The sequence below is a fragment of the Trachinotus anak genome, unplaced genomic scaffold, assembly GCF_046630095.1.
Source record: "Trachinotus anak isolate AG129_WGS33_773 ecotype Australia unplaced genomic scaffold, CSIRO_AGI_Tana_v1 ptg000033l, whole genome shotgun sequence".
Taxonomy (NCBI): Eukaryota; Metazoa; Chordata; class Actinopteri; order Carangiformes; family Carangidae; genus Trachinotus; species Trachinotus anak.
This window is the reverse complement of record NW_027273884.1, coordinates 7,362,588-7,384,729: the sequence shown is the minus strand read 5'-3', so window position 1 is coordinate 7,384,729 and position 22,142 is coordinate 7,362,588. Positions and strand designations below refer to the sequence as shown.

Here is a 22,142-nt window from a genome sequence, read left to right as displayed (position 1 = left end):
TGAATATAAAGTATTGATTGATGAAGCTTCCAACAGTCATTACACTTCACACCTCTGAACATCTGAACAGCAGCACACACACAAACACCCACAGCTGTAGGTCTAATGGATTTAGCGCTTTAAGACGTTTGTTCCCTGGCCTCCTCTATTGTCAGATTAATTACAGGCCTACTTATTGGTTCATTCTCATTGAGATGGGATTAGATGACTCCATGGGGTTTAAGTCAATTGGCTCGTCTCAGTGTTTTTCAATGGACTCCACTGAGGAGGCGGCTATTTGCATTTGTATTGACGCTACAGCTACTCAGTGCAGTGTCATCTGTGACGAACCAGAGAGGAACATTGTAGTTAGTGAAAGCCTGCTATTATTCACTGCTTCAGCAGGTACAACTATGAAAAGCAACTGCCAATTACAATACAGGAGAAAAATGGCTGCTTCCTGAAGTATGTCTTATTTATTCCAAACACTGTACGGACCCCGGCGTAATTAAATAAGTCTGAATCTGAGGGAGATTTAAAGTGCAACCTGATATGGAAACTTCAGCAACAATTGAATTTTGAAAATATCATCGCTCACCACCAGAAACTGGCCTGAGTCTGTTTAGCAACTTTACCCCAGCCCCCCCTCACCCCCCTCAGCTGGACAGGACGCTTGAATTTCACTGCTGATTTAATAGAAATGAAACAGGATGGATTTCGGGATATTTCATTAATCTTCCTTCTCTTTCATTGCGGAGGAAATGAAGGCCAATAGAGTCCACAGCAGACTTTTTTCCTCTTCCGTCCCCTCTCAGTCTCAAGCCTGCCAGGGACTATTCTCTATCTCTCTCTGGAAAGTTAAGACCCAATTAGCCGGCCAAATTCCTGGCTGATCCCTCTGGCTGGGTGGATGTGTATTCTGCTGCAGGTGTAAACACAAGCAGAGGGGTTAAACTACCAGAGAGTTTACATCCACAACTTCCCTCTATAAGACTTGAAACAAAGCATCTGAAACATATTCAGGATTTACAACGACAGCAGAGAGGTCAGAGGTCATGGTAGGAGTTTGTTTTCACTACAAAAAGAGCCTTCACTTGAAAACAGTTGCAATGTGAAGAAAAACTCTGTCAAAGTAAAAGTCCTGCAGGTTTTCCTGAAGTAAAATTACGCAAGTTTTATCAGCAAAATGTAATTACTCTTATCAGAGTAAGTGAGCAGTCATTATGCAGAATGACACTGTGTTATATCATTATGTTTATTATGTAATTGCACTGATCAGATCATTTGTAAGTGTTTGTCACAACAACTCCCCCAATCTGAACAACCAACAACCCTCTGATACAACCCCTGCCAGTGTTGCCCCCACAGCCACAGGCGTACTGGACCTGGGTTGTCATGGTTACAATAAAAAAACATGCTCAGAGTAGTGTACCTCCCTTTGTCTCCGTGGTTACTATGATAACCATCATGGCTTAGTTAGGTTTAAGAAAAGATGGTGATTTGGGTGAAAATAAGTACTTCCTCAACATTAGACAGTCTTTGTTGTGGATGAAATTATTATTTTAATTGTAATTGTCCTTATCTTTGTTTAATATTTAGGTTTTGTGTTTTTTCAGGTCACTGTTGGTATTTAATTTATTTTTTCTTCTTAGTTTTAGTCACCTTAGTTTTTTTTAAGCCCAAGGTTTAATGCCTGTGTCTTCAAAATTCATATGGTTGGGTCGGCCTACCTGAGAGGCAGAGCACAGGGCCAAAAAAACTCAAAACACTTGCTGCTGCTTAGAAAGACGAGTCTGAAAACAGCAGTGCACTAAAACCCACGGGAATGTCTGAGCCCGTTATTGTTCAGGAAGTTTGACTGATGGATTAATGAGTGTGAGGCTCGTTAAAGACAACACTACTATCAGACAGGATTTTACAACTCTGGAAAGTTATTATGATGGCAATCATTTTAACCCTGCGTCATGAGACGTGGGATGTAAACAGCAGAATTACACAGTCATTAATCTACAGTGCTGAGTGCTGAATGCTGAGTCTTTTGTCTGCAGCAACAACACAGTGGACTCACTCAAGTGTTTGTTTTCCACGCGGCACTAATGTCGGTCTGAACGTGGGTGCAATGACAGTGAGGTAAATAATATGAGCTCGTGATCGTTTCTGTCAAGTCTCGGAACTTGTGTCATTTGTGTTTTTAAAGATGAACAGTCAGAGGAGACTGAGAGGAGAGATTTAAATGAGTAAATCAGACAGAGGAAAATACCTCCAACGATAGGCCACAAACATCTGTCAGCCACATCTGTTGACCACAAATGCCTCACACCATAACCACAAACAACAAGAAAATCGACCCAAACACTGTTCCACCAGTTTCAGTTTGGTTGGTCTCTGTCTCTGCTTCTCCTTCTTTGTGCTGAACATGTTTGGTAAGAAACAAACAGAGTTCACTTGATTTGTTTGCATTTTATCATTATTTTTGTTTGTCTGCTGTTTTTTTCAGCTGGTGGAGTCAAACCAGAGGAGCAGACGTGTGAGTGCGGCCACCAGAGAGCTGCTGAGCAGAACGGTGCCCCCTGCAGCGTGGCTGCAAATTACAACTACTTTCTTTCATTTCAGATGGAATGGCCAGAAATAAGGGACATCATTGTACATGGAGTTAGGGTTACATGCACGTGCACATGCACATGCACACATGAGACATGATACACATTCCTGCTGATCCACAGGTGGTTGATAAACACCATGATGCACTGACAAAGAGGAGAAGAGAACTGCAAACAAGAAAGCATGGATGTAAACAATACAGGTTTTTTTTTTTTTAATTATATGAATATATTATATATAAACAGAAACTTTGTTTACAAGAAAATTCCACAGGGAACCTTTAAGTACAGTATTTGATAATGTTGCATAGGAAGCTGATTTGAAAATAAGTTATCAACTACTTCACAGTGGAAGAAGCTGAACCACAGTAAAGTTACTGCAGGGTGAAGACTGGTTTAGTTCACTAAAGCTACTTTGAAAAAAAAAGATAAAATTGATAATGTTTATGTCACAAGTCATACATGAAGCAAAAAATAAAATGGCCCTGGAACGTCAGCTTAGGTTTGTAAATAATAAGTGCTTTAGTATGACCATGGTGATTCTTCCTTAGGCTGAGGTTCAGGAGGTTTATCCATGATGACGTGGAACACTGAGCAATGCCCTTGGTTTTTGCAAATGCACTATAGACAAAGGTCAAGTGTGTGGTGGTGGTGACTGCCTGATGAATGCATGGCCTGGTCTGGATGAAAGAGAAGAAGAGAAACAGTGGTAAGATAAAAAAAAAACTTTCCTTTCCTTTTATGGCCCAAAACTGTTTTATCAGTGAACTACACAAAAAGCAACTGAACTGCTTGAATCAATATGAACATATAACAGAAGGAAGCTACTACTAATTTAATTACATGTTGAGCTACGGCCAACACTGGTATTTGAGTAAAAGTACGTTTCATCACTGAAGTAGATTAGTTAAACGGTTAAACTGGTCGACATGAACTTCATCCCTGAATGTTTACATCTCCAGTTTGTGTGAATCTTTGCATTGACTTATTAAAGCTTTTGACTGTGAGGGATGAGGTAGTCATCCTGACCTCATCACCTCACTGTGTGTTTGTGGTGTACAGATGCTGCACATCACTTCTTCTTCTTCTTCTTCACAGAAATAAAAAAAAAAACAACAACTCTGCTGTTTACTCCCAGTTGTATTATCTGCATATCTCCCAGACTTTTCCCATAAATGCATATTGAACCTGTATTACATTAACCATAACATAACCCAGCCGATTGGTTGGAAGCTATGGCTGCAGTGCCTTCATGCTTATTGAATTACCCGACCTGCGATAGAAATCTGCAGTAGTTACGTGCCAATAACAACAGACTGAGAGGGGTCTAATTTGAGAGGGTGCAGTTTAGGGTTGAGTAAAGGTTTTAAAGTATTACCAGGCATTGTTTGGTGCAACAGATGTACTTGCTGTAATGAAATGTTCTGTTGATTTCAGGCATGAGGTGTTTCCAACGGGAAGATGTAGCATGCGTTTTCCCTCCGTCAGACGCAGACAGCGCGGCTCGCTAATGGGATCTGTTAAATGAATATGTGTGCGGCGCTGTATCAGCTCAGTGTTTTCTCTTCTTAAAACAACATCTGTCCGCGTGATTAAAATACATTATTTGAATTACCCCCAAAAACCAACTTAGTAATTGAATTTTACACAGATTCTTGCAGTGAAAGGCTCTCTCTTGCTCCCGGAGAGCGTGCTTGGGAAGGAAGGGGGGGAAATATGGAAGTTGACCTTGTAAACTCCTGGGAGTGAGTGCAGATCCAGAGAGCTGCAGGGCACAGCTCTGACAGTTTTCAGCTGCGGGGGAACGTTAATATGTATTTCCAGGATTACTGAATTATGTATGACAAATGTCTCAGGGACCGTGCAGCATTAGCTTCAAGTTTATGGGCAGAGCCTGGTCATCTCCATGCTCCAGTTACCCCTAATGATGGTAATTATTACATGGCTTAACTGTAATACAGGATTGATTCTCAGGCTCCTAAATAACCCTTCATGCTGGCATGCTGCAACCCCCCACCCCCACCCTACCCCTCTCCCTTAGTTGCCCAACAAAGGCCACGTTGAGGCTGGCGAACAAACGCACCTCGTCTTGCAGAGGGGTCCCCGGAGCGGGCTGGCAAACCTGTGTGTGAGCGTTTTTGACGGGGGTTAATACTCGAGCCATATAAAGATGGGATTAGGGACCACACTTACACAGCAAGGAAGAAAATTGAAAGTGTGGAGGGAAATATGCAGCTAATTCCACTCTGTCATCAGTGGATATTAAAGATTTTTAGCTGCTCTGTCAAATTATTTGTAAACCACAATGGTAGCACTGTTAAAATTGGCTTTGATTTCCAGGGGCAAGAAGTGAGCGGGGAGTTTAATCGTCTCATATCAATCCCTCATAAGACCCCAAGGTTTTTAAAGGATTTACATCATTTTGTTGAGAGGAATCTACTTCCTGTTGCCTTATTGTCTCATTGTATTTTGAAGAATTTTCCTTCACACATTATTTTGTAACTTGTGTGTTTAGGCAGCACATGCAGATGATGATAAACAATATCTCCACAAATTCACCCAAAACAGGTACTGAAGTGTCTTTTCCCCCTTCAGTGGGTCGACCGCGCTGTTTGGCACCTGTACGGGATTAATGGGGGACCTCTGCCAGTAGCTTGACAGAGTTAAGCTTTCAGATTGAGTTACACAGAGGGGTTGGGACCCATGCAGGCCAGGTGCTGGCTGGGTAATACCTCCCAGATCTTCAACAATCTGGTTCTGTTTCAGGGCTGCACTGTGCTCCCCTTCCCCTGCTGCCCTGGGTTTTGGTGGTGTGCCATCACACTTGGTATTTATCAGGCCTCTCAAGGCAAACGAGGCAGGCTGCAAACCGCTGCAGGCCCATGCTCCACAGAGGAGGGTGGAGCAGCCAACAGAGTGTAGAGTAAGAGGGTTACACTCGATCAGAACTAGGTTGTGTGATGTGCTGTCCGAACATGTTGGATATCTAAAGTGTCTACAGTGAAAAGCCAGTGATCATAAAGAGAGGGAGCTGTTTCAGAAAGTCCATCTCCAGGAAGACTTTCATTTAGTTATTCAACAAATGAAACAGTGAACAAAGCGTTTCTGAAACTATCCCACCATCCAACCATAGACTGTACCCACAGGTTTCTGAAGCTCAGAGGGAGGTGCTCCACTATCACCATCTTGGCAGTGCCTGACTCTGCCCCTAATTCCTGGCTAATCTAAAAATGGGCAAAGAGGTGGGGCATGTGTGGACCCGAGACTTCGGTGCATGTGATTTGTGGCACCCATCTGTCACTCAAGGAGGCCACACCCTCAATTCTCCATAATTTTAAGCCTTAATAAAATGTAAACAGGTGAGTTCTATAAAATTCAGCCCATACAGTTGTCATGAAGGAGGAAATTAGCTCTAGAGACCAGAACAGTTTTTGTACCAGGCCTCTAGTGGTCATTAGAGGAACTGCAGCTTTTTGGACACTGTACTGGCTCCTTAAATTCTCCAGCCTCCAACCATAGGACCTGATGAGTCCATGGATTTTTAACTTCTGTTTACACTGTACACTGTTACTGTTACTCACTACAGTACTAGTCTTCAAAACATACTGACTTTATCAATTAGTCAGCAACAAAAGTTGTGTTTCATTACTTTACTGTCTTGACTGCGTAAACGTCACACCTTTGGCATCCAGCAGACAAGAAAACAAGATGTTGTTTAACAACCAGGCAGCCCGAGCATCCATGGCTAATGTTAGCTTAGCCTCAGTGACAGCACGCAGCTCTCCAGAAGTCCAGCCTCCTGAATGTGTGTGTACCCGCAGCTAATGGGTTAGCTAGCCAGTCCCATTTCTCCTTTTTTGGTAGAAGCTAATTTATATATGGATAATTGCGTATATGTGTTTAAAGGGTAAAGAGGCTGTGGATGTATTATCTGGCTCTAACTAACACAGAGACAACACTATTTTTCCTGTAAGTAGCCAGGCAGAACCACCAACTGCTACACTACTGTATTTGAATTTATCTTGAAGAAAAACAAAAGCCCAGAAATGACTTTGCTGCATCCTGTTCACCACCAGATTCATCATCATCATCATCACCTGAAAAAGCCACATGATGTCAGGCACTTACAACCTCAGTTAATTCCTCATATAATGATACTGATGATCAACAAGTTTAATAGTGATACACATCTTCAGAGCCACCATCATTATGAATACAAAACTCTTTGATGAACCAGCAAATGTCCTCCCAGAGTTCCTTGAGTCAAGTTGAATTAGTGGATCCTCTTTTTCTAGTTTAGCCCGGACACTTCACCTGGTGAAATGTGATCCAGTCTGAACTATATTTGAGAGGAAGCACCTTTAAGATACAGCTTCAGCTTGAGCTTTACTCTTCTCATATTTTGCACTCAGGTCAGTTTCCAAACAAGAATACTGTAGTTGATCAAGACGACCTGTGTTTTCACAGTGCAATGGGAACAGATCCTAGATCAGTGTTCTGTGATATCACTGATTACCACCAGCCCTGGACACTGTCCATGGCTGGGCCATACACCAGAGCTACTGGAGGCAAGAACGTGTTGTGAAATGCAGCTGCTTCATGTCACCACGTCAGCTCTCAGGCCGTCTCTGTGCCTGTGACGCCCAGTCCTTTTGAAAAAGATCAGAGTCTCAGATCATGTTTTACTTTTTACTTTCAACATTAGAAATCACTCACAGAAATGGACACACAGCAGAAACAAGAAGGGTAAGTACAGGTAAGTAAAGCAAACACACACACACAGTACATAAAAATCTAACAAACAGATTTGATAACTCATACTCAGGTGACACAGCTTAAATGTTTGAGTAGCTCTGTACCGGTCTCAGTCTCTCAGTTAGCCGGACTACGTTAGCCCAGACTGAAACATCTGAAAAGCTTTTGGATGGATTACAATGAAATTTAATTCAGACATTCATGGTTCCAAGAGGATGAATCCTAATGATCCTCTGACTTTTCATCCAGCTCCATCATCAGGTCAAAATATTGATTTGTCCAATGCTTTGGTTTATGGCCAAATATCTGCAAAAATAATTACATGATGGATTCCCTACAACCGAGGCTTTTCCCATCAGCCTCGGTTGTAGCTACTTAGTGTTCAGTGCTAATTAAACTAGAATTACTGCACCACCTTGCGGTTGTAAGCCTCCACCAATCAAGAGACAGGAAATATGGTCACAATCTCCCCTTCCTGAGTTACAACAGGCCAGAAGTATTTATGCAGAATATTAAGAGTGAACTTGACCTTTGACCCTTGACCACGAAATTCAGATGTAATGAAATTCCTTCTGGGCGTTCTTGATATATCACATTCACAGGAATGTGAGGACACTGTGACCTTGAACTTTGACCTTTTCCCTCCAAAATTGTATCTGTTCATCCTTGAGTCAAAGTGAATGCTTGTGTCAAATCTAAAGAAATTCCCTCAAGGCGTCACTGAGCTGTCACATTCAAGAGTTTTTGTTTTGTGAGGTCAGAGTGACCTTGACCTTAACCCATGATATTGTGTTCAAAAAGGCCAAAACCATGTTTTGTGAGTTTACTGTGACCTTTTGAGGCATAAAAATATTAGCATGATAACAGAGTTAGCTAAGTTGGTGCTAATGCTAAATATTATAGCTGATAAAAAACTGATCAACATGTTAACACTGTAATAATGTTAGCATGCTGATGTTAGCATTTAGCTCAATTACAGCCTCACAGACCTGGTAGTATGGCTGTAGACTGTTAGCCATGTTACCTTAAAGTTCAAAGGTTGTTTCCTGTATACTGTTTCACCAATTTTAGCCACATTTCTAAAGCTTACATAAATTAGCTTTATGCAAATAAAGATTACAAAGATTACACATGAACTGTGTGGAGCATTCATCAGATGCTGAGGTGGTGAAGGACTGACATGTAACAAAAAATGCTGCAGTCCAAAGTCAAACATCCTGACCACTGTTTTTTTAATCTTTTACTTCTTTTTCTTTCTCATGACAGAGGAACATGAATATTTTGTTGACAGAAAAATACAGAAAATAAAAATGTTTGCATTGGTCTTTACTGCATCTTTTTCCACACTCTAATGATCTGTCATTTTTGAAAAATGTCTGGCTTTTCCATTTTAATGCACAACTTGAGAATCTGCATAAAAACAGGCAGATGGAAATATAACTAGTAAACCATCAACATTTTTCACCTGACATCAAACTGTACACACGAGTTCTGGTCTGATGTTAATAAAGGTCCATATTTTATTATTTTCCTATGGTTTCCAAATACTGATATCTGGAGCTCTAGGAACAACAGGTCAGTGAGCCAATCAGAAGAGAGGCTCTGAACCTCTCTTCTGGAAACTCGATAAATCAGAGAAACCAAATCCTGCAAACCAAGCAGTCACCGCCCTCAGCCATGACATCACAAAGTTCCAGAAGTCCTGACGGCTGGTTTTAAGACTCAGTTTCTGAATACAGGCTGTGTGCATTTCTCTGTGGACTGAGGCTTTGATACTTTCACAGTATTAATATAGAACCTAGACCTGCTTTATAGTCATAAAACATACGGACATCTGCCTTTAGACCATATGGACCTTTAATTATGACAAAAACTGTCAGTTCAGCTAATAAAAAAGTGTGGCATCCTCATGGTAATTCCAAAACACCTTATCATAGAGAGTTATGGCTGAGGTGATGATGATGATGTTTTAGTAGCTCTGTGGAGAGTCTCATTGCTGTGGGCGCCCTCCTATGGTGTTTCAGATGATTTTTACTTTGCAGGACATTTAATAGAAAACAGATTTTAATTTGAAGCATCTAACACTGGAGCAGATTTATTTATATATGGATGCTTTTTTTTTTTTTTTACACACTGTCATGACAATCCTGTGTGGATATTTAAAAGGCATTTTAAAGTGCAGTGTTGTGTTAAGAAGGGGCCGGGGTTTAAATTCTAATGTGTTCAATCCATCCTGGCTGCGCCCGTGTCGACTTGTTTTGATAGAAAAATTCTAGGTTCCATTATGTTCCTGCCACAGTGTGTAGAGCTGATTTGAATTTCCTATAATTCCAAAGTGTGTTAAGTAGCACCTCTGTGAAAAGAGGAGGGGGAGGAGGGAGTCAGAGAGCATGTTTCAGACCTTGTAATGTGTAAATGTGTTTCTGATTCCTGACATCGCACATGGTCATGGTCGTGTGCGTGTGTGTGTGTTTCCTTGATCCTGCCACATGACTGGCTGCCTGTAATCAGTAATTACCAGGATTGGCTGATGGATTCTGGTTATAATGAATGATTGATGACCACTGAAAGAAAGCGGCTGGGCCATTTCTGTCCTCTGACAGCATGACGTGAGCACTGAATTGAAACCATTTAAGTAGAAAATGACTGGACACATGCGAGGGGCTCAATAGAAGGTACCACACTGCCATTTGGAAAATGGACACGTTTGCATTCGCCTCCTCTTTGAATACTTTGTATATTCATGTGACTCCTGAAATCTGAACTCTTGTTGTGGCCAACAGCTCAGGGCATGTTCTTAGGAAAATCAACCCAAATGTTAGACAGACTTAAACGCTTCTGAAGAGACAAAACCGCTGGAAATGAGAACACACAATGATTTGTTTGTCCTGTTTTCATCTGTGCAGCCCGCTCTCAGAAAGTTGGGCAACAATAAGTTGAAACTTTGAAATTTATATTATGGAGACAGCTGGATCATGACAGTGGACTAAATTAAATGCTCAAGATCTATCCACTAGATTTTTCCCTAGCTTTCATGGTCTTCATCGACTCCATTCACTGATGAAGACCTCCACTCTGAACACCTTCAAGCTATTTACAGGGTGAAAAGGGTTTTTCAAATTACATTTCCATCTTTTTACAACTTCTGATATTTGGCAAATGACATGTGTGATCAAACAAACACAGATAAATAAATGATTTAATTCCCTCAATCATGTGTTTGTAAGTCAAAACAAAGTGAATACAACTGAAATCTGTTCTTTTACTGCCGCTGCATGTCAGCATGTGAGGTTGTATCTGAACCATAATGTGCCTCAGCAAAATATCAGGGATAATTTTATTTGTAATTTTAATAACAATTAAAAATTGTAAAAAGTCAATCAGAATCACTTTGTTAGAAATTAAGAGGAATTGTCTCACATTTATTGATTTAATTACTCATTATTCTCTGTCATTTCTGTCTCCTTACATGAAAGTCTAAATGCTGATTCAAATGTGCTGTGAATAAATTACAAATGTTCAAGTCAATGTAATAATTAAATACACGTAAATTTTAATATAACTTACTATTTATTTTATTTTATTTATTTATTTTTTTACATTTTCATAATATTTTTTATTGGAATCATAACATTTTTTATGGTGATTTTACATGTGTTGCGTTGTACATTTTCACAGTATATTAAACTGTATTTTAAACTGTAAACCAGTGCAGTAAATGTTGACATGCTAAATCTTTTTATTAGCCATTTTATTATATTTCTTGACATACACTTAGAACAATTGTCCAAAAATGTTAATATTGGGGAAAAGAAAGATCTAATTCTCAAATTCACATTCAGTTTTTATTTATTTATTCATGTTATATCCCCATTCCACTCCGTACCCTTCAACCAGCCCCACAAGAACAAGAATAATGAGAATGTAAAAATGTATTTGATCACATTTGTCAAATTACTTTGTAAATGAATGACACCATCCAGGTTAAAGTTGCTGCAGTCTCTGTCTCCTCCAGCATTGTTGTGAGATATTAAAAAATTCTACCAAGAGGTTGTTGTAATGTTTTGCATTTTGCTTATTTCTCCTAATTCCACTGTTTAGTCTAGTCCTCACAGATGTACGGATGTGGATGGGGGCAGGGTTGAGGGTGAGGATGAGGTGGTAGGGGTGGGGGTGGGTGGGTGGGGAGGGGGGGTTGATTAGATCAAACTGACTGTGGTGCTTTATACTGAAAAGCGTTGAGGAAGAGAAAGGAGCCTGTGCTTCAATGACAATTTCAGAACCTTCCCTTTTTTGCTGTAGAGTCTGAAGAGTCAGTGAAAACCATGAAGCTGTTCCAGCTCACTCCGATGATTCAACACGATGCAGTGCTACACAAACACTTCGTCTTTATTATGTCTCTGTCACAGAAGAAGCATGAACTGTCAGAAAGTGGCGTTCATCACTGCCACTTGTTTTCGACCGGGCCAAGCCTTTCTGTTGTTACAGGCTACAACTCAGTTGGACCTCATGTGTGAAGAACACGACTGCTGAACAAAAACTACATTCCCTGATTCCTGCTCTTTGATGTGTGAGGCAGATATTAAATTTGTGGTCAGGTTACAGGCACTTTGTGGTTTTGTTTGAGAAGCAGGCGGTTTTCATGGGGTGGTGGTGGGAATGATGAGGAGGGGGTGTGAGGGGAGGGGGAGGGCTGCCTCCTTGAACTGTTCCAAATGGTTCTGAGCAACACATGGGTTTCATCGTGGACAATGAACGCAGCCCCGCCCGACCCAACAACATGCACCAATGCAGAGAGCTGCAGAGGTTACATAACACATCTGACATGTACAATAAATATGATGACTGCAGTGTGTGTGTGTGTGTGTGTGTGTGTTTGAAATGGTAGATGGAATTAAAGGTCTGTTAAGGTAGAACCTCCTTTCAAATACACAGGAAGTAAATACACACACACACACACAGACACACACAAATAGGTCTGTCTGACACCACACCAGCCTGCATGGCATGTGTAACTGTGTATGTGTCTATCACACACACACACACACACACACACACACACACACACACACACATTCACAAACTTTTAGACGTCCTCAGACACACACACCTCATTCTAATCAACATGATTGAATGGTACTTCCATGTGTTCTATAAAAGTTACAGATTTTATATTTGTGCTTTTTTCCCCCTTTGAAACCCTGTAATCTAATGTTGTTTGTTGTGATGATTATTATAATGCCCCTTCAATTATTTGTCAGCCTAAAAACAATAAAAAGTAATAGTGGTAGTAAAATTTGTAGCCATAGTAACAGTGGTATAGATAGTGAAACTAATAGTAATAGTCAAAATATCAGTCATATTACAAATTGCTATAGTATTGATAATATCAACACTAACATCAACAGTAGTAATATTGATATTAATAGTAGTTACTATTATTATAGAGCATTAAATTGTGCGATATTTATTAAGCTAATCCTCTGGTTTTAACATAATTATCTCAGTTTTTATATTATTTTATTTTTATCTTATTTATTTATTTATTGTAAATGTATTAATTAATATAACATCCTATTCACCCTTATTTTATTATACTACTTAATTGTCATTTTTATTGTAGCACTTTGAGCTACATTCTCTTGTATGAAAAGTGCTCTATATATAAAGTGTATTAATAAAAATAATAATAATAATTATTATTATTATCATTAATATAAATACTTTTTGCCACCCATAATGCAGTGAATTAAATGTAAACTTTCCATTCATTTCAAATGCTAAAAGTAAAGATGCACATGTTCAAATATTAATTATATGATGTTTTGTCAGTGCTCGCTCTACAGAGGACACAGAACCGGGGGCAGGGTCCCTGGTCTAAACTGAGTTTGTGCTTTTTAAACTGTGTCCTTTAATCACATATCAGGTCCACATAAGGAGGACTCCATATGATGAGGCAGTGATGAGGAGATTAGCTGGTGATCAGCGGACAGGGGCTTCTGTTTGTTTAGCTGGGACACTGGACTGTGTCAGGAGACAGGAAGTGTGTTTCACTTTTATAATATATAGAATAGATGCGTGTACACACAGATGGATGAACTTCATTGGATTATTGATGTCAAACAGTGTGTTTACTTGTTGGTGTAAAGGGAAGCTGGGGTTGGTGACATGTTTCCCAAAGTCTTTCAAAATAAAAGACAAATGTTTTCTGTATAAACATTGTGGAATTTGTGGATTATGGATCATATGTAGCTGCTGTGTAATATTTAGTGATTTGGCCAGAAGTGACACTTGAAGTCAGAGTTTCAGTGAACTGTGCAGCGGTGTGAGCTGCGTTAACAGACTGTGGGTCGTTGGGTATTTCACAGATCAGAGATATGTTCAGTTCCTATGTCTGAGCCCAATCAAATTACCACGAAGCCATCACAGTGCAGATGACTCGCGGTCTTCAGGACCCACGAGGGTGTGAGGTCCCACTTGGTAATCCAGCCTTGTTTTCATATGACCCCAGAACGTCAGATGTAGCAAATCCCAGCACCGAGACACTGCACACACTCACCACAGCAGCTGTCAGACACACACCCACAACGAGAACTGGAGTTTGTACCATAATGGAACAACGTAGAGACTCAAGGGAGCTTGATGATGATGATGATGATGAGCGCATATGAGAATCCTCTCCACCTCGAACTGTCATCCAAAGGCTGCAGATTCCTGCAAATGCAGTTCTTGATGGGTTGTATCTGCGACGTGGTGTTAGGGCCATGGCAGTAACAGAGCAGCGCGTCTCACTGGAGAAGGTGGAAACTAACAGAGGAAGACGTGTGAAGAATGAAAAGAAGAGATTCAGACAGATGTTCAAACCCTGGCTGACTTTCACACCTGGACACAGATGTGTGAGGTGAACGTGGAAAGAAAAGAGGGAGGGAGGTAATACTGTGAAAAAGAGTTGTACATTTGTGAGAGCTCATACACACAATCCAGGTTTGTTTCCACAAGAGAACCTATAACATAACCTCACATATGACCTAACCAAACCCTTACCACCACTATAACATCTTTAAAGGCCATTTCATTCCATCTGGACCCTCCCTGCATATCAACTGAGCCCGCTGCAGAAAACAAAATGGACTCTTATTTTGAAGAGACGTTGTCTGAGGAGATCCGGCTTTTCCCAAATTTCTACGATTCTTCTGTGAAACAACACAAAGACTGTCACATGGTGTTGGACTCCGGACCCTGGTTCTCTTCTTGTTGGTGGTCAGGCAGTCTATTTTCTCTTTTTGCCTTCCTCCTGTTCGCATCTTCTCCTTCTTGGCAGAACTCTTCTTCTACCTCTTCTTTGTTGGCAGACCATGCTGTCGTGCATCAGTGCCACCAGCTGGAGCGGAGCATATGGCAGATGTGAGGAACACGAGACCGACGCGAACCCTCAACTGTAGCATAAATGGTTTCTGCAGCTGAAGGTCTGTCCCTGACTGAAGACACAGACTAACGATGTGTCCCTGCTTATTCCTTGTTGCACGGTACATTAAATGACCTGCAGCTTTAAAGGGTTTGGTACAAACACAGCCACAGATAAAAGCCGGGGTCAACATGTGACAGGGATGAGTTCAGATATCGCCCGTGTTCACCTGCAGAAACCTGAGAGCTTGTTAAACGGTCGGAAAGTTAGAAAAACTGCAGCCCCCCTATGTTCAAGTCCCACTGTGGAAAAGACGTGAAGGGAGCGAGTGATTCGTCTGAAGCAGACTGATGCCTTAATGCAGGATGAAGAGGCTGAGTGACACCGCTCTACCTCGTTTCTCATTGGAGGAAATGGAAGCGCTACAACTGAACCCACTCTCTTTATTTCACACATATATATACTGTAGAAGAATAAATCCAAAACCCTTACATGAGCAGAACCAAAATCTATCATCCATCTATTGGCTGTTTTTTTTCCTGATGGTGTTATTATGTAAATTATGCAGATGCTACTTTCCCGCTGCAGTCAGATGTAAAAGGACATCAGTGTCAAATCCTGGACAGCCCTCACCATGTATTTATCCCCTCTTACCAAGTCTGCCTGTTTTCTTTGCCGTATTTAACCAGGTTTTACAGATCAGGGCTCTGATATATAAAGATGCATCTGCTATTGTAGCTTTGTGAGTCCTCTGCCTCCATCTGCAGCCTGATTGACGCTTCTATTCACCTATAAGTGCTGCCTTCACCGTGCTTTCCCACAGCTTTTAATTTCAAATGGATGTTTCGTTTTATAGCAATCCCTTTTGACTTGGTCCTTTCACTGCCACTCGGAAGTAGAAATATAGAAATAAATGTGAAAATAATAACAGCATTTGTCCCCTTTTTTCTTCTTCTCTCCCCTCTCTCGGCACTTGGCTGGAATCACAGTGTGACTGTATTACAGAGAAGGCTTTTCAGCAAGAAAAACATGTTTCCATATCAAAAGGCAACAACAAGCGAGGGGGTTGGGGTGGGGTGGGGGGGCCTCTCTTACATTCATGCATGCAGGAGGGGAGGGAAAGCTTGCCCCCGTGTGCCGCTGCACACAAATAAAATATGTCACCTTCAAATTGCATCCACCTGTAAATGGTCTGAGCCAGGATGTAGACAGGGAATAAAATTTAAATTTAATTTTAAACCTACAATTCCTGCTTTGCTTTTCATATTAAGAGAAATGTGTACGAACTGAATGAGTAACCTTCACCTAAGGGCTAAACCTGCTGAATCTACAGGTCTCTTTAATAGACAATATGAGGGACTCCTGAGTGCTGCTCCTCATGGACGTGATTAAGATGAGAGGTAGTTTAATCATTAAGCTAAAGAAGAAGAAGAAGAAGCCAAAATAAAACAGAGGCACCTCCACTGAATGTAGCTGGTTGGAGGCATCAGGAAGTCCTCTTCACCACATTTACAAATGTTTTAATTTTGACACCAGACGACAGATTCCTGCAGAATAGAATGAAGAGCTGAGCTGGGTGTGATGTTGTGTTTCAGGCTGTGAAGCAGAGCCACATGTGGCCAAAGCAGGGTCACGTGGATGTGACTGGTTAACACCTTTAAATCAAAATCATTTGCATGTGCACAACCGATGGTTTTAAAGACATGTGTGTTTTGCTGTTTATTGCCTTGAGGCTAATTGGTGAGACAACAGCCTCCTGGAGATGAGCTATGATTTAAAACGCTGGCCCTGGTCTGTGTCTGGAGGTAATGGACACGGGGGCATTTTAATGTCTGAGAGGGTGAGAGGAGCCTGACTGATCCACAGACAGAAAACACTCTGTTCCTGATAGAATGAGATATTTCCTGAAGCATGAATGATCTGTGTTTGCTTTTTTATGACACAGTGAACAGGAACTTGCAAAGTGGGATAGGGTGGAAGTGAGGAACAAAGGAGAGCGACATGTGTTGTGTTTCATATGCAAAGACACAGACACACAGCGAACACAGCAGTTGCACCAGGCTCTGCACAGGAGGACAAATACAGCAAATGAAGACCAAGTGAATATGAAGAAAATATGGAATTACTATATAAAGAAGCTGAGGGCTCTAATGCTAACACACAGAAATCAGATTTCTTCTTAAATGCCATTGCACTGGGGCTTTAAAAAATCTCTGGATTTACACTGGAGGTTGTTGCTGTTGTTTCCCCACAATATAAAATTAGTTTATATTAAAGAAAAGTAAAATAATGAGACCATGAGAAATAAAATTCGTCACAGAATTGTGAGCAAGGAATAATTTGAATAATAAATCCTTCTTTCTATCTTAATATAAAGTAGCATTTAGTCTGAAGTGTGACATTTATGCTGCGTAAATATTTTCATCTGTAATCTAAAATAGCCTGTGAATGAAATATGATGCAGGGAAACAAACAGTTGATGGAACCGGTTGTTTTAGCGCATTAGCTGCAACAATCAGTCCACTCGTGTCCCATCTCTTCACGGCGCGTTTTGAAAATCACAGTCGTATCTGTCCGCCCGCCGCGCACATGTGTTAAGACCCCATTCACTGTTAAATGCAATCAGTGAGTCCCATTAAGGTCTGTGCTGGGAATCCACGTTCCTCCACAGCGGCCAGCCCCCCACTTCCACTCAACCCATGTTGATTAGCCGTGTAAATATGCAATAAGTTCTCTTTTTCCAAGCTGAATGGAGGCGATAATGGGCCGTTATCTTATCCCGGTAGGGCGGGAGGGGAGGGGGGTGCTCGGCGTTGTTGACCCGCAGAGAGGGAGCTGCTGTCGGGGAGGAAACGCGCTGATCTGCTCCCCGCAGAGAGGCGAGTGAGGGCGGATAATGAGATGAGGCGCAGATATAACGCTCAGTGTCTGCAGCAGAAATATGGTTAATATTCATTTATCAGAGAGACGCCAATAAAAGCCTTGATTACACTTCACCGCACCCTCACACACACGAAGCTGCAGGTCAGAGGCTCGTTTTATTCTCCGGACTATTTATACTAACGCTAAATTAATCACGAATAACACTTCCAGAGTAATGATAATAACAATAATTTGTTCCTAGATAGACCCGAGCTTGGCGCGGAATGTACCGGCTCATATTTAGTTTTTATTCCTGTAAAAGTAAATGATCTAGAAATTAATAATAATAAAATGTTGTACTGAGTTTTGATCGGTTTGAAGTCAAATAAAATAATTTAGATAAATTAAAAGCTTAATTAGATTTGTCTTGAAATGATTAACTTCACCACTTTCCGCACTAAGCTGCTGTTAAACAGTTTGTTAAAATGACCACAGGAACACGTCTCACCTTCTAAACCTTCTGCCAGCAAAACAAGTCCAGTTGAATGTCAGGATTATGAACTGGTTACTTTAGGTTTGGGTGAACTGATGGGAAAAGGCCCAGTGCTCTTCCTCCTCCTCCTCTTCCTCAGTGTAAACACTGATATAAATGTATCCCATGGATTATGATGCCTTCACCGACGGGGAAATAATCGGATTACTCTGTAGAAAGAGTTTCCAAAAGTCCTCAAACAGTGCGGATTATCTTAATTGAATTAATTCTTAATACACAGATCCGCGGCCGTTCAGCATCTGATCCCAGAGCAGCCCTGACTCCGCCGTGACGTCAGCAGCGTATAAAAGCAGCCCTGCTCTCAGCCGGTCCCATCAAAACCACCAGTCCGCATCACCGGCACCAGCTCGCGGAGCGCACGGACGAGCCATGACGCAGTTTTAGGAAACTTTTTCTTCCACGGAGAGCGGAAATCTTCCACGGGCTTTTTTTTTATTTCACCGAGCAGTTTTCACCTTTCCTGACTTCTTCCTGTCTCCGGTGTGATGCCCGCCGGGATGTTCAGCATAGACAGCATCCTGTCCGGACGGCCGAGCTGCAAGGAGCCGCTGCTGCTGCACCGGAGCGGCCCGGTGGTGCTGTCCGCCGGCCTCACGGACTCTATCTACACCGACTACAACGGACTGTACTCGGCCACGTGTGGACCCTCTCCGTCCGGGATTCAGTCTGTGAACGGGACCAGGATAGGATATAACGGCTACTACTACGGACAGCTGCAAGTCCAGGGTGCCGGAGGAGGGCCGCCGTGCTGCGGCTCCGTGCCCGGCCTCAGCCCGCAGCAGTGCCCCTGCATCCCGGCAGGTAGGAAACCAAACTCCGGTTCTCGTCATAGTTGTGCCAACTTTAATTAGGCGTGAAATGTATCCGCGCATAACATTTATCTGATTTTTTCTTGTTCAAATGCAACATAGCTCGTTGCCTGTTTTTTAATGGCCGAGCATTAAAAAGAATAAACAGTGGTAAATTTGCAGAAACTGAATAATAAAGAGTTAGGTTACAACAACAGGCCGCAAAGTGACCAGAAAACTGGAATGTGACTGTGGTTCCACAAAAGTTCCTCTCAAACTCAGCAGGTCTGACGTTTCTCTGTTTAAAGACAAATATTATTTGGAAGAAAGAAAAAAAAAAACATTTCGTGTGAAACGACGCAGTGCAACGTAATTTAAGTGTGAAGTGAACCCTGCAGGTGTGGGCTGCAGACAACACAAACCTAAACTCCCACATTCACGGTTGATGTGTGACGTTTGTGGGTCTTGTTCTTCGGGATGAAAGACTCTGACAGTGTTGATGCTGTTGCTTTGTGATTGAACTAAACAGACGTGTTTATTCAAAAAGAGACTGTTTGAGACTGAGGTTTAATGCACCAGCTGAACTCTGTCCACAAGCAGCTCGAGTTCATTCTCTTTACGCGCTCACTTGAATGCTCACGTCAGTGCAGACAGAGCTGGTCCCGGAGTTTTCTGCCTCAGCTGTGACCTGCAGAGTTTCACTCAGCACATGTATATTATCCCATATGTTCCACCGTCTGAACTCACCCGTGTGTTGCCGTTCTCTCCGTCCCTGCAGCCTACGACAGCCCGGGCTCGGTGCTGATCTCTCCGGTCCCCCATCAGATGATGTCCTACATGAACATGGGCAGCCTGTCGCGGACCGAGCTGCAGCTCCTCAACCAGCTGCACTGCCGCAGGAAGCGGAGGCACCGCACCATCTTCACGGACGAGCAGCTGGAGGCTCTGGAGGGCCTCTTCCAGGAGACCAAGTACCCAGACGTCGGCACCCGGGAGCAGCTGGCCCGCAAGGTGCACCTCCGGGAGGAGAAGGTCGAGGTCAGAGGCGAATTTAACTTCCTACTGCTTCTCTCTTTTTTTAAACCCTTCACTCCACTGGTTCTGATTGTTTTTGGATTCAAATGAAGCAGAAAGAAAAAAAAGATTTCAGCCAAGTTGCAATGTTTTTTTTTTTTTTTTTTTTTATGGGCTAGGCCTATTTTATTTTATTTATTTTTTTATTTAGTTCAAATAATCTAACAGGGAACCTTCACAGCAAAGTTGTTATTCTGATTCGCTCCGTTGTTATTCGGCTGTTTTATATTTTAACGGTTAGTACAAAAGGGTTTAATTAGCCGCGACGTTGTTTCTTGCCGCTCTTCATAATTCAGAGCCTTTTAAACGAACCTCGGTTTTAAAACCATTTAAAAAAACGGAAGTCAGCTTTACTTCACGGAGTTAGTCTGCTTCAAATTCCATCGGATAAACATCAATTAGAATCTGTCAAACTGACAAAGTGTAGCTACCACGTTTTCTTTTTTTTAATGGAAGAAATTTTGAATTAATTTTCAAACCTAAAACTGTTACCAAAGCTTAGCTTTTTTGTTGTAATTAAAATGTAGCTCGTCTTAGAAAACCTGTTTTAAACCACAAATAAATGAATAAATAAAAATGTAAATATTTATAGGCTATAGTTATATATATTTACATCAGATTTAATCAGAATATTAGTTATTAATTATTATTTAGTTATTAGTCTTAGCTCCAGAATAAATACAAATTAAACATGCATCCAGCAGATGTTAAATCTAATTTCTTTCTTCCTGTTTTGTAAAATTTAATTCTTAAATAATAAAATGAGGCATGAACGAAAAACAATGAGAAGCGGAACATTTTCACAAATCAGCACCACTGACCAACACAGACACTCCACATAGTCCTAATATACAGTATGTTTTATTCTATCAAAAGTTTTATTTATAAAACGTTGAATAACGTCATCAAAGAAAATATGATGCGATTTGTCGCTTTTGAGAATTTGTGCACAGTAAAGAAAAATGTAAACTTTTGTTACAGGAGCAGCAACTTTGTCCTAATACATGACTGTAATCAGCTATAGCTTAATAAATGACTCATTACCAAAGTCGTTATCAATTATTTTTTCTGTTCAAGGACGAATAATCAGATTAATGACTGTGATGCCCTTCTGACGTCAGAGGCAAAATCCCGGTCTGTTACCTGGTCACTGCCTGACGCTGTCATCTGCGTAACCGACCACACGGTGATTAAAGAGTCAGCGCAAACAAACAAACAAACAAACAAACAAACAAAGGCACACATAGGCCTAATTGTGTTTTCTTATCATGTAGGTTTGGTTCAAAAACAGACGCGCGAAGTGGAGGAGGCAGAAACGCTCTTCATCAGAGGAGTCTGAAAACTCTCAGAAATGGAACAAATCCGCCAAAACGTCCGCGGAGAAAACGGAGGAGAGTAAAAGCGAGGTGGACTCGGACAGCTGATACTGAAACACGGCCCCGTGTGTGAGTGTGTGTGTGTGTGTGTGTGGGTGTGTGTGTACATATAGTGGAAAGTGATGTGGACTCGACGACATGCTGGTGGTGGTGATGAAACGTGTTGCCATGTTGCACAGTTGTACATATCAACATTTTATTATTGAGTCTGTGTCCGCTATTTATATCTAATTTAAGTTCTTTTTTGTAAAGTTCCGCCCGCCAGGGGACGTTTGACTGACGTGTCTGAATATATCGTAATGTTATATGTGACATTTTTATGGATATTAAATGTTGTAATTCTGGTATTTTTATTCTTTTTTCCGTTGTAACATTTTTCATTGCGCACGGCCGCCGCGGGAAACGTGGAGTCTGTAAAAACATGGAATACACCGATGTTCTGTCATTTTATTTTGAAAAAAAAGCTACTTAAAACAACTATAGGCCTACATTAAAATATAAATGAAACATAAACACGGTGTCTGATTGTATTGTTTCTTCCAGGTGGAGACAAGTTCATGTTTTAAAATACATTTAATCTGACATCTCATTCAGGAGAGCGCTGTGTGTGTGTGTGTGTGTGTGTGTGTGTGTGTGTGTGAGTGTGTGCAGGCTTTAAAAAGTACAAATCCAAACATTTTCGTGAGCACCCTGTCCCTTATAAAATGTGGAATCATTTTAACATCTATGACTCTTAAAGCTCCTGATTGT

At 41.3% G+C, this 22,142-nt stretch overlaps 1 protein-coding gene across 1 annotated transcript; it reads left to right on the top strand.

Moving 5' to 3' along the window:
• The first annotated feature begins 18,467 nt into the window (after window positions 1-18,467).
• Window positions 18,468-21,737, top strand: gsc (goosecoid). The gene is made up of 3 exons (XM_071471437.1): window positions 18,468-18,955; window positions 19,721-19,980; window positions 21,291-21,737. The coding sequence occupies exons 1-3, from the start codon at window positions 18,640-18,642 to the stop codon at window positions 21,438-21,440; spliced, it is 726 nt and encodes a 241-aa protein (XP_071327538.1). The 5' UTR covers window positions 18,468-18,639; the 3' UTR covers window positions 21,441-21,737.
• Window positions 21,738-22,142: the final 405 nt, after the last annotated feature.

Coding starts and splice junctions, on each gene's coding strand:
- gsc (XM_071471437.1), top strand. CDS start 18,640: ATGCCCGCCGGGATGTTCAGCATAGACAGCATCCTGTCCGGACGGCCG. Junction 18,956..19,720: donor GTGCCCCTGCATCCCGGCAG/GTAGGAAACCAA, acceptor CCGTCCCTGCAG/CCTACGACAGCCCGGGCTCG. Junction 19,981..21,290: donor TCCGGGAGGAGAAGGTCGAG/GTCAGAGGCGAA, acceptor CTTATCATGTAG/GTTTGGTTCAAAAACAGACG.